The sequence below is a fragment of the Protopterus annectens genome, chromosome 11.part0 (genome assembly GCF_019279795.1).
Source record: "Protopterus annectens isolate FY-2018-M chromosome 11.part0, PAN1.0, whole genome shotgun sequence".
NCBI lineage: Eukaryota > Metazoa > Chordata > Ceratodontiformes > Protopteridae > Protopterus > Protopterus annectens.
This window is the reverse complement of record NC_056745.1, coordinates 129,729,797-129,742,123: the sequence shown is the minus strand read 5'-3', so window position 1 is coordinate 129,742,123 and position 12,327 is coordinate 129,729,797. Positions and strand designations below refer to the sequence as shown.

The following is a 12,327-nucleotide window of genomic DNA, read 5'->3' as shown; positions in this document are numbered from 1 at the left end:
TTTGTTCCAGGTCGCACTTTCCCAGAAAACAAATGTTAAATAAATAAATAAAATAAATAAACTTTTATTGTATACTTTAGATGTTCTAAAGTAATAAATGGCCCCTCATGAATAAATCTACATGCTACACAGTAACCACATTTTTAAGTGCCTAAACATTTTTGTGTATTAGGTGCAACCATTTTGGTGCTATCATTTTGCAATAATTGTCTGACACTTGAATTCTTCTTAAACACAAATAATGAGTATTCTCCAACCATTTTTATTAAATTGCTTTTGCCTGCTATAATTTTCTAATTAATGACAACTTCTGTAATCACAGAACTGTCTCCTGACATATCTATGCAGCAGTGAGTCATAATTGTATAATTTATATCAGTTGTCCCATTTGTTACAGTTCCTTCAATTTTGGTACCATCCATTCTTAATCCACTGTTCTTTGCTTTTAAATTTGTTCTAAGACCAGTGACCAATGTGGGTGCAAATTGCTCTTTTCTTTTTGATCAGACTTCTGTTACTGTTCTATCCAAAAGCTTCAAACTATAGCCCTAGCTAAGAATAAAGACTTGATAAACAAAACTTCTTTTCAAACTCACTGTCTTTCCTAATCATTCTAGTGACCCTGATAAACTGGCCTCTAGGAATATTTTTCTTAATAACGTTTGGGTGGTTGCTTCTAAAATTAAGATAGCCATTAGAAAATGTAATTTTGCAGTGAATTTTACTGTCAAAAGTATCTGAATGTGTATTCCATTCTAGATTCATATCCAGAAAACTGAGATTGTAACCAACAGCACCCAAAACAAATTTTAGAAAACCTGTGCTGTTGTTGATATTGTCAACCAAGTTTTGACAATCTTCATGAGCCCTTTGATAAATGAAAAACAAGTCATCAACAAACTTCTTATAGTATATAACTTTGTATGAATATTTTAAAGTTGGCAAAATCTCTTACTCCCACCAACCTAAGACCAAGTTGGCATATGCAGGTACTACCACTGACCCCATCGCTACACCCTTTTTCTGTCTACAGTAATTTCTGTTAACCAGAAAAAAATTGTTGTCTAGCAGTATGTCCAGTAAGACACAATAAAGATTAAATTTGTGATTAGACATATTTGTACATTTATTTAAAAACTGACTCACGTATTCAATACCGTCATCTTATGGTAAACTTGTGAACAGTGACACAATATTGTCATCATATGGTAAGTTCCTTCTTTGCACTTATGCTCATAACTAAACATACTTATACTTTCTTAAAAGTCAAATGAATCATGTATATAAGAGGGCAGTTTTTGTAACAATGGATTCAAAATTCTATCTAGAAATAAAGAAATACCTTCTGTGCTATTAGGTGCCAAAACTATTGGCCTGAAGAGAAGTTGATTCATATTTGTATGAATCTTTAGTCTGCTGAAAAGCACATCTATTTTGGGATGTTCCATATACAAAAACTGAAACAACTCCATATTAATGTCTCCATTCATCAAAAATTCATAGAGGCAGAAATAGATATTGTGAAGATAGGTGAAGGCTACCAGCCTAGCTAGGTAGAATTTTTTAGATAATTCTGTCATTAGTAAATATTAATATAAGCCACAGGCTTGTTCTCTTAAATGAAAAAAAATGCTATTAAATGTGGAACTGCAAAAATGTAACAACAGTGCAATCTGCTGTAGGAAAGCTGATAAGTCAAGCATTGTGTAATTTTTTGATTTCAAAACTTGGAGCCGAGATGTCTAAATGAAGGAATTCTTCCTATTGTTTTGAGGCCAGAGTTAATGGCTAGAATTTGCTTGTATCATTTCTTTTATTGCTCTGGCTTCCTGACCAGCTGCAAGATCAAAAGGGCTATTAACCTCTGAGTGTCTGTTAGCCTGAGAAAAGAAAATTGTTAAGAATGATGTAATGTGAAGCAGCACTGTGTTATCAATTTAAAGAGAGAGAATCCGAGAGCACTTTGCATTTGTCTTCAGAACACCCAACATCACCAGCACTCTGCCTGTGTCTTTATGTAAGTAGGATCTTAGACTTTAGTGTTTCTCTTAGAAATAGCTAGGAAATAGGAAGATTAGACTAAGTGTTTTTGTGTGGGATGTCAGAACTATTCTACTGTATTATTTTATGCATTTCTTGTGTCTGGACTCTTGACTATCACTGTGTAGTAAGAAGTATTGTCTTGTGTTTTTATTATTTATTATTAAATATTTTTAAACCTTTCCACTGTGGCTGTTTTGTGCAGAGATAATTTAAGCTCTAGAGTACATTGCATGTATATAGTGATACTGTCAAAGTCACTCCAGATAAGCCTTGACTGTTCAGTTGCACTTACCATTTGGATAATAATATTGCACGTCGAATTGGACACCCTTTGATAAGGGCCTTTTTAGTAGCTAATAAATATTAGTGGGTGGTGTCAGCTGGTACTACCTTTTAGACTGGGCAGAAAGGGGTCACAGCTGGAGAATCTGTGCCAGCCTTCCCCAGGAGTGTCTGTGTGTCTGCATATAACTCATATCTCAAAGTGTGTGTGTCAGCTATGTGGGCAGGGATATGAAGCACTGCTTGGGTAGAGAGGGTACTGGAGGTTTTAGCTTGCCCATTAGGCTGAGATCTGGACCCTATCACTGTGCCAGTGGGAAGTCTTATTGGGGATCTGGAGAGAAAGGGAGAAACCAGCCCCAGACTGATTGTGATCTCTGTGTGCTCTTAAGGGAAATTGTACTTTACTGTGTGTGCATTTGTTATCCTCCTCTATGTGGCACCCCTCACTGGTGTTAGTGGTAAGGATTGAGGCTCCTTGATCACTGGGCCAGTGTATGGGCATCACAGATATATTTATAACTCTTGTGAATGTCATTTAAAATAGTCTTAACATATTTGTCTTCATTTCTTAAGATTTTTTCAACAGCAAAGTTGTAAGTTTCAGCATTCATCAGTACTAACCTGGCCCCCTTATCAGCTTTTATGAATCTAACATTCTTACAGTTCTTTAATTCATTCAAAGCTTTCTTTTCTTGTGGATTTAAATTAAAGAGTGCATATTTAACTTTATCCTCTAAACCTTTTCTGATGTTTTACTAACAAAATTGTTCACAGATCTTTAAAGTGTTATATTATAAACTGAAGGCTTATTTAAACCTTTTCTTACATGAACATCATCCAATAAATATTTTAAATTGAGTTTTCTAGTGTAGAGATTGCGGTCTAAAATGGTCTTAGTCAAATTAGCTTGGAGATTTTTTAATAAAATTCAAACCTAACTCAAAAACTTTATAATGATGTTCATTCAGTTTAAAGTCTGAGAGGTTAAAAATCTTAGCCATAGAACTCACAGTTTATTTGGGCATTATTGTCTTTTGCGGCCTCTGCTCCTTCCCCTGCTATGATGGAAGTAGTTTTTCACTCTCCCTCAATTCGAGTTTTTTGAGTAGTTGTCATAATTCTGTTATAATTATTTCCTTCTGAGACAGACTTTATCCTAGAGGGATATAAGGGACGCTCTAGAAAATCTGAGACACCGTACTGTTGAATTTAAACACATGGTCGCCTTCCCCTAGTTGTTCTGTATACAGGGCTCTCATGACATTGTTTTCTTGAAGACTTTCTGCTGGTTTTAAAGGGGCAGGGGAAACATTTCTATTGATGTTAACCTTCCCGTTGTCACTAGTAGTTACACCTGGCATAATTCCACTCTACTGTTCTTCTTCTTGTTTAAGGCAGAATTATCCAAATAGGCTATATGTGCCTCATAGGCAGACAAGTCTCTAACAATTTTGTTTTGTTTGCGTAGTACTGTAGTTTTACCAAAATGTTCGACTATGGTAAATATATTGTCATTAATCCCCACACAGTTCTCCATGTTCTTTGAGCAAACTTTGTATAAGTTCAACTAAAGTCATAATGTCATCTTTCAGCTGACTTAAAATGGAACTATTGTTTTTGATAAGCATACATAAGAAAGTCCAACCCAGCATTATTAAAAAATCATACCAATTCTTTGTAAAATGGATCATCTACTTTGAACCCATTTGGAATTTTAAAAAAATGAGAGCCCCTTTGGTACAATACCCAAGTGGATACAGTGTTCAAAGTACAGGTTTTCAATCAAAATAGCTTTGTATATTTTTAAACATTTTTCTAAATCAAATAGATGAACTTTAATGTCTTGTTTAAAAATGGGTCGCCACTGTTGTTTAATAAAGTGGCAACTTTATTACCAGTTCTGTGCTTGGCTTCCACCACTGTCATACTTTCATCAAAGGATTCTTCAATGAAGTTACAACCATTGTTTTTAAAGTCTCTACTAACCACTCCTTCATCTTTTCATTTGACCAAACAATTTAAAGATTTTGCATCTCATCCACTAGGCTGACCAAATCCTATAAAGTTTTTATCTTGGCTCTCTGACACCGAATGGTTAGTCAAATTAAGTAGCTCCTCTTCTTGTATGCCTGCCATTGGCCAATTCAAAACAACTTAGAACTACAAAAGTCACTGGATAAGACCTGAAAGTGGTAACTCGAATACTCGAAAACTAAAACTGATAAAAAAAACACTTAGCGTATAACTCAAAAAAGCCACCAAAAACGTGGATTAGTGTAATAAGTCTAGTGTCAGCTTTCATCTATATACTTCATTAGAATGAACTACTGTTTAAAAATTCACTAATTAAATACATCAACCAATCAAGTTTTAAAAACAATTAACACTTCCAAACCTTAAAACATTTCAATTACCCTGTTAACTAACACTAAGTCTTCTATCTTCTAAAAAACACTTGATATAAACCCTTCATTTAACCCAGGAAATTGGTCTGCTGCTAACTTTATTTGCCATTCAGTTTCTCTCTGTTCAACAAAACTTTTATAGTTCCCACCTCAAATCTAAGGCTAATTGTTCTAATATTCCAAAAAAATTCTTATATTTTGTACAATTTTCAGAATGTTTAAATACTGCATTGTTATAATCTTTCATTTTAATTGAATAATTGTGTTCTTTAATTCTTTTGCCAAGACTTCTAGTTGTCATACTAATGTAGAAGGCTTGGCATCTGGAATATTTACCTATATAAACAACCTTCCAGGTAATACAGTTCAATCTGCCAGGATCATCTCTTAGTAACTATACAAAAGTTGGTATGAGGAATATGTGCACCATCTCTTAGTAACTATATACAAGGCAGTTTGATGAATATGTGTATTATCTGTTAGTATCTATATACAGAGCAGCCTGAGGAATAGGTGCATCATCTATTAGTAACTATATACGAGGCAGTTTGAGGAACACATGCACCATCTCTTAGTAACTATATACAAGGCAGTATGTGGAACACATGCATCATCTCTTAATAACTATATACAAGGCAGTTTGTGGAACACATGCATTGTCTCTTAGTAACTATATACAAGGCAGTATGAGGAACACGTGCATCATCTCTTAGTAACTGTATACAAGTCAGTATGAGAAACACGTGCATCATCTCTTAGTACCTATATACAAGTCAGTATGAGGAACACGTGCATCAGCTCTTACTTACTATATACAAGGCAATATGGGGAACATGCGCACATCTTTTAGTAACTGTATACAAGGCAGTATGAGGAACATGCGCACCATCTTTTAGCAACTGTATACAAGGCAGTATAAGGAACATGTGCATCATCTTTTAGTAAGTATATACAAGACCATCTGAAGAACGTTTGCTTCGTCTCTTCTTAACTATATACAAGGTAATATGAGGAACACATGCATCGTCTGCTAGAAACTGTATATATGTTTTTAGGTTTTTAAGAATTGTAGTTTGGTTGGGTTCATTTCTGAGATCTGGAAGAACTGAAATTCATAGTTTGTATAAATAAACACTGCAAAGGGAATCACCATGATGACTGTTGATGTATTTACTTTGAAGAGTTTGTGGGTTTGTGATTTAATATTTGTGATTATAGCATATTTTTCTACACAGTTTGAGACAAAGGGACATATATTAGGTTAATACAGTATTTGCAGGTCATTTTAGTGGGTTATAGCAAAACAATATCAAAATAACTTTACTTCTGTTACTAAGTTTTGATACTTTTTATTGCTTAGTTATTAAATTCGTACTAATAATTTCCTGCTTCAGTGATGTTCTGTAATATAACACCAATGTCACTTCTTATAACTTACTACACTGAATGGGCCATTTCCAAAAGATTTGTTCTCAATGTAAGTGATCACCTTTACCAAGAGCAAGTCTTTTGGAATCAGACCCTTTATCTTTTTGGGATATTTCCTGTTTTTTTCAGTTTTAATTAATTTTAATATGTTTGTGCATATTCCGTTAGGCCTTGTTTATTCTTTGTTATATTGTACATCAACTATTTCTTGGTGCTACCCCCGGGTCTCCTCTGAAAATAGGCAATGTTCCCAGTCAGACATTTCTGGTAAACAAAGGCAAATAAATAAGTTAATAAATAAACCATCAAATTGTCATTGTAATAATGCAAAATATACAACAGAACAAGAAATGTTAACTATCTGTCGAAAGTATTTCATTAATGAACGTCAGAATACCACTCCCCATTTTATAAAGCAACCTTTCAAATTGGGAAAATGCAACATTTAGGGATAGCCTGACCTTTCTAACATAAGTCTAATACTTACGGAAAGACTGTCAATACCTATAAAACTAAAACCAGTATTAACTGTCATCCACTTTATGATACAGTAGAATGTTAGTTGTGCACCTGTGTTGTCAGTTCATATTTTTGTTCACTAGTCCATATAATGAACTGTGTAGAAGCCTACCATAAATAAATAAAGCATCAATATATGTAAATGGGTAAATAAATGTTCCAAGCCAATACATATCTTAGCAAGAGTCTTACTGCAAAGAATTCAAAGGAAGCAACAATAGTAAATTGTTTGATGGTTTATCTCAGACCATGAGATCACCACTGTTTCTCACTGCAGCATATTTGCTGAGGCAGAAAGTCTGCCAATAATCTTTGTTTGGTTGCATTTTTCTTAAACAACTCTTGTGGATGTTAAAGTATCTAACAATGAAACAAACGGCAGCATGCTTGATAGATTTTTTTGACTGATTGGTGACTAAGAATCTTTGCTCAGCACTAAATATTGTGAGAACGTATTACCTCCATGGACAGCAGTCAGTGCTAGCCAGTAGGAAACACTTCATCTGTCAAACCCCTCATAAACAGTATATCAATGTCCTTATTGTTACAGTTGTAATCACCTTCTCATGTGATGAGTGATTATGTTATGTCCTATAGCTTGCTGGTTCCAGAAGTCACCTGTTACATGGTCTTGTGCTAACACCACTGTATTTTACACTTCAGTGAATTATTATTCATAAATTGATCTTTATAAAAGAGATGTCATCCCACTTTGAATGTTTTATTCATATTAATGACTAAATCTGAGTTCTTTGAAAATATTTCTGCTTGTATGCATTACTGATGTCTGTAATAAAAGTGCAACTTCTTATAAATTCTATCCTTAACATCTCAGTACATAATGCCTCAGTGAAGTGTGATCGAATGCGATCTCAGAAGTTGAGACGTCGACCAAAAACTTGCTATGCTTTTCACCCAGAGGTAAGGGAAATTTGTTTTTCCTCTTTGTTTATTCATTAATTTTGGTATTCAGCTAGTTTGGTTGTACCAGTATGGACTAGGTTTGGGTAATAATCTGAAAAATACAGTGAAATAAGTCCATGTAGCTCCACCTAGAAATAAGCATTATATCTAGTCAGCTAGGTAAGATTTTGCCAGGACATAAGGCACAGCTAAGGTTATATATACAACTCATTCGAAGATACAAGTGTCATTTTACAAAAAATAATAGAAAACAATTCAACATTTCTTAGACTACAACAAGAAAATAACAAAATTGCTCTCGGGTGTTTTGATGTTTTCAGAATAACACCTACTGGGTAAATGTAGACTAAATTGTTAGTTAGGATGATATTAGTACCTTAGAACATTACTGACAGTATAAACTGTTATCTTGGTTACAAATCAGGCTTTTACAAATGGTTTTGGTAGTTAGGAACATGTTAAAGGCATTAGAAGATACCTGAGCTGTAGTTAAGGTCTCACTGCTCTCAGCATTAACATTTTGTAGCTTAAGGCCTCTGCATGTGCTTTTTACAAAACTGAGGTTTGTGTCTTGGAGAAGAAAGGGGCAGAAGTGAGGGTGAGGGACATAGCTGTCAACCTCTTAGCACAAAAATTCTGGACAAAGCCAGAAATAACGGGGGACTAAGCCCCAAAAATACAGACAATTTTTAAATATTGCAGTTATAAACTTTGAAAGTTGCTAGAATAAAAGGTGTTGTGTTCACCATGCATTTTCTGAAGGATATGAAGTCTGAAACTCAAATGCCTGTCATTATTTAGTGAATTCAATCTTTGCTGATTTGCCACGAAAATCCAGACAACCACAAATTCTATGAGGAACAGATCAAAAATATAAGGCAAAAATATGGACAGTTGAGAGGTATGATGAAGGGGTATAAGACGTCTAGGATGGGGAGTAATCTATATGAGAAGAAACAGACTCAAATGGGTTAGTGTCAGAGAGAGCTTTTTACAGACAAGGGATCATATTGGAACAGCAGCCTCTCGAGATTCAGTTTCCACCCCACTTCTGCCAGTTTTGTGCAGTTCTGTCCTATGTGTGAGGAATAGATAAGCCTAGATAGTTCATCTGATAGGGCTTAAACCTAATGTATGTTGGGAGTCATATACAAGAAGATGGTATAGTCTGGAGCATGCATAAAGGTGCCTTTCACATGCATTAATATCCCCTTTCCCATTATTGCTCTGGCTTCTCAGATGAGCATGCATTTTATGCTAATGTGTGAGTGGCAACTGGCAAGCATAAGGAATTGATCCAACCACAGACTTAAGTATTTAAGATGTATTCTACTTTCTGCTTTCTCGGGTGCAGAATTCACCCAGTCTGGGCCATAGTTTTGTATTGGAAACAAATAACTCTATGTTGATTGCTCAAAAATTTATTTCAACATCTTATTCATGAATTTTGTAGTTTAGATTTCTCATTGATGGAAACATAAAATTGGTTCACATGATGAAGCTATGTGGTTGGTTCAGAAAGAATGTAAGATAAATTTTAAGCTGGCAAATAAAAAACAAATTTACTTAGGCAGTCCATTTTTTAAACAAATATATCACATGTGATAACATGAATATTTGAATAAAAACCTAGGAAACTGACCCCCAGCTCAATCCGTTAAACAGCACCTATATTAGTTGATCTGGTGGGTACAACTGTTAAACTAATAAACTCTTCTGGGTCTTTACATAACTCAGATAGTTAATATGTCTCCTGAGATGTGATGTGTTTTCATAGCATTGTATTCTTTTCTCCCGGGGTGGATATCTGCTTACCTTCTGCTATTCTTGTTTTCTATCCTTCTTTTGACACCATGACCCTATCAGTGCATTCCTCCACCATTCCAAAGACTTGGGTGCGTACTAGAACTTTCATGAAGAGGAATGAGGGGATACCATCAGTCACAGACTCCATTTTGTTTTACCTGCTGACTCCCATACCTGCCCCTCAAATGCCATCCAGACTCTACCCTTCCCCTTTTGCAATGCAAGCAGGGGACTTCAACAAATGCACATGTCTACAAATCAATGTCTGTAACAGAAACTAGTACATGCCATCTGAAGTCCATAACTAATTAGCCACTAGTCTGTACTATAAGTCAGCTTTCCAGTGATTAGTTTCCTTGTCCTCCTCCAGGAATGTGAGGACAATCCATTATCCAAAGAACAACATCTCTCCATCTGGTTTCTTCAGCGCCTAGGCTTGTCTGCTGCACTCAGGTCAGTGACTTTTCACTTAGTGCTCAAATCTTGGTGATAGTGGACTAGTCAGGATACTATGCCATAGACAACTTATCTGACCTTGGTGACAGTGGACCGGTCAGGATACTATGCCATAGACAACTTATCTGACCTTAGTGACAGTGGACCGGTCAGGATGCTATGCCATAGACAACTTATCTGACCTTGGTGACAGTGGACCAGTCAATATGTTATTCCATAGACAACTTATCTCAATTTGGTGACAGTGGACTGGTCAGGATACTATGCCATAGACAACTTATCTGACCTTGGTGACAGTGGAAAGGTCAGGATGCTATGCCATAGGCAACTTATCTGACCTTGGTGACAATAGACCGGTCAGGATGCTATGCCATAGGCAACTTATCTGACCTTGGTAACAGTGGACTGGTCAGGATGCTATGCCATAGGCAATGTATCTGACCTTGGTGACAGTGTACCGGTCAGGATGCTATTCCATAGACAACTTATCTCAGTTTGGTGACAGTGGACTGGTCAGGATGCTATGCCATAGGCAACTTATCTGACCTTGGTGACAGTGGACCAGTCAGGATGCTATGGCATAGACAACTTATCTGACCTTGGTGACAGTGGACCGGTCAGGATGCTATGCCACAGACAACTTATCTGACCTTGGTGACAGTGGACCGGTCAGGATGCTATTCCATAGACAACTTATCTCAATTTGGTGACAGTGGACCGGTCCAGATGCTGTGCCATAGGCAATGTATCTGACCTTGGTGACAATGGACCAGTTAGGATGCTATGCCATAGACAACTTATCTGACCTTGGTGACAGTGACCCGGTCAGGACGCTTGCCATAGGCAGCGTATCTGACCTTGGTGATAGTGTACCAGTCAGGATGCTATTCCACAGACATCTTATCTCAATTTGGTGACAGTGGACTGGTCAGGATGCTATGCCATAGGCAACTTATCTGACCTTGGTGACAGTGGACCAGTCAGGATGCTATGGCATAGACAACTTATCTGACCTTGGTGACAGTGGACCGGTCAGGATGCTATGCCACAGACAACTTATCTGACCTTGGTGACAGTGGACCAGTCAGGATGCTATTCCATAGACAACATATCTCAATTTGGTGACAGTGGACCGGTCCAGATGCTGTGCCATAGGCAATGTATCTGACCTTGGTGACAATGGACCAGTTAGGATGCTATGCCATAGACAACTTATCTGACCTTGGTGACAGTGACCCAGTCAGGACGCTTGCCATAGGCAACGTATCTGACCTTGGTGACAGTGTACCGGTCAGGATGCTATTCCATAGACATCTTATCTCAATTTGGTGACAGTGGACTGGTCAGGATGCTATGCCATAGGCAACTTATCTGACCTTGGTGACAGTGGACCAGTCAGGATGCTATGGCATAGACAACTTATCTGACCTTGGTGACAGTGGACCAGTCAGGATGCTATGCCACAGACAACTTATCTGACCTTGGTGACAGTGGACCAGTCAGGATGGTATTCCATAGACAACTTATCTCAATTTGGTGACAGTGGACCGGTCCAGATGCTGTGCCATAGGCAACGTATCTGACCTTGGTGACAATGGACCAGTTAGGATGCTATGCCATAGACAACTCTCTGACCTTGGTGACAGTGACCCGGTCAGGACGCTATGCCATAGGCAACGTATCTGACCTTGGTGACAGTGTACCAGTCAGGATGCTGTTCCATAGACAACTTATCTCAATTTGGTGACAGTGGACTGGTCAGGATGCTATGCCATAGGCAACTTATCTGACCTTGGTGACAGTGGACCAGTCAGGATGCTATGGCATAGACAACTTATCTGACCTTGGTGACAGTGGACCGTTCAGGATGGTATTCCATAGACAACTTATCTCAATTTGGTGAAAGTGGACCGGTCCAGATGCTGTGCCATAGGCAACTTATCTGACCTTGGTGACAATGGACCAATCAGGATGCTATGGCATAGACAACTTATCTGACCTTGGTGTCAGTGGACCAGTCAGGATGCTATGCCACAGACAACTTATCTGACCTTGGTGAAAGTGGACTGGTCAGGATGCTATTCCATAGACAACTTATCTGACCTTGGTGACAATGGACTGGTAAGGATGCTATGCCATAGACAACTTATCTGACCTTGGTGACAGTGACCCTGTCAGGATGCTATGCCATAGGCAATGTATCTGACCTTGGTGACAGTGTACCAGTCAGGATGCTATTCCATAGACAACTTATCTCATTTTGGTGACAGTGGACTGGTCAGTTTGCTATGCCATAGGCAACTTATTTGACCTTGGTGACAGTGGACCAGTCAGGATGCTATGGCATAGATAACTTATCTGACCTTGGTGACAGTGGACCGGTCAGGATGCTATGACACAGACAACTTATCTGACCTTGGTAACAGTGGACCGGTCAGGATGCTATGCCACAGACAACTTA

The 12,327-nt window shown here is 37.5% G+C and overlaps 1 protein-coding gene across 4 annotated transcripts in view; it reads left to right on the top strand.

The window, feature by feature from the left end:
* CACNA2D4 (calcium voltage-gated channel auxiliary subunit alpha2delta 4) overlaps positions 1-12,327 on the top strand; it is a 2,573,275-nt gene that overhangs the window by 2,555,422 nt on the left and 5,526 nt on the right. For all 4 annotated transcript variants that reach the window (XM_044087505.1, XM_044087506.1, XM_044087504.1 and 1 more), the window contains one exon: positions 7,519-7,601. In XM_044087505.1, the coding sequence (XP_043943440.1) occupies positions 7,519-7,601 (83 nt within the window). The remainder of the gene's footprint in view (positions 1-7,518; positions 7,602-12,327) is intronic.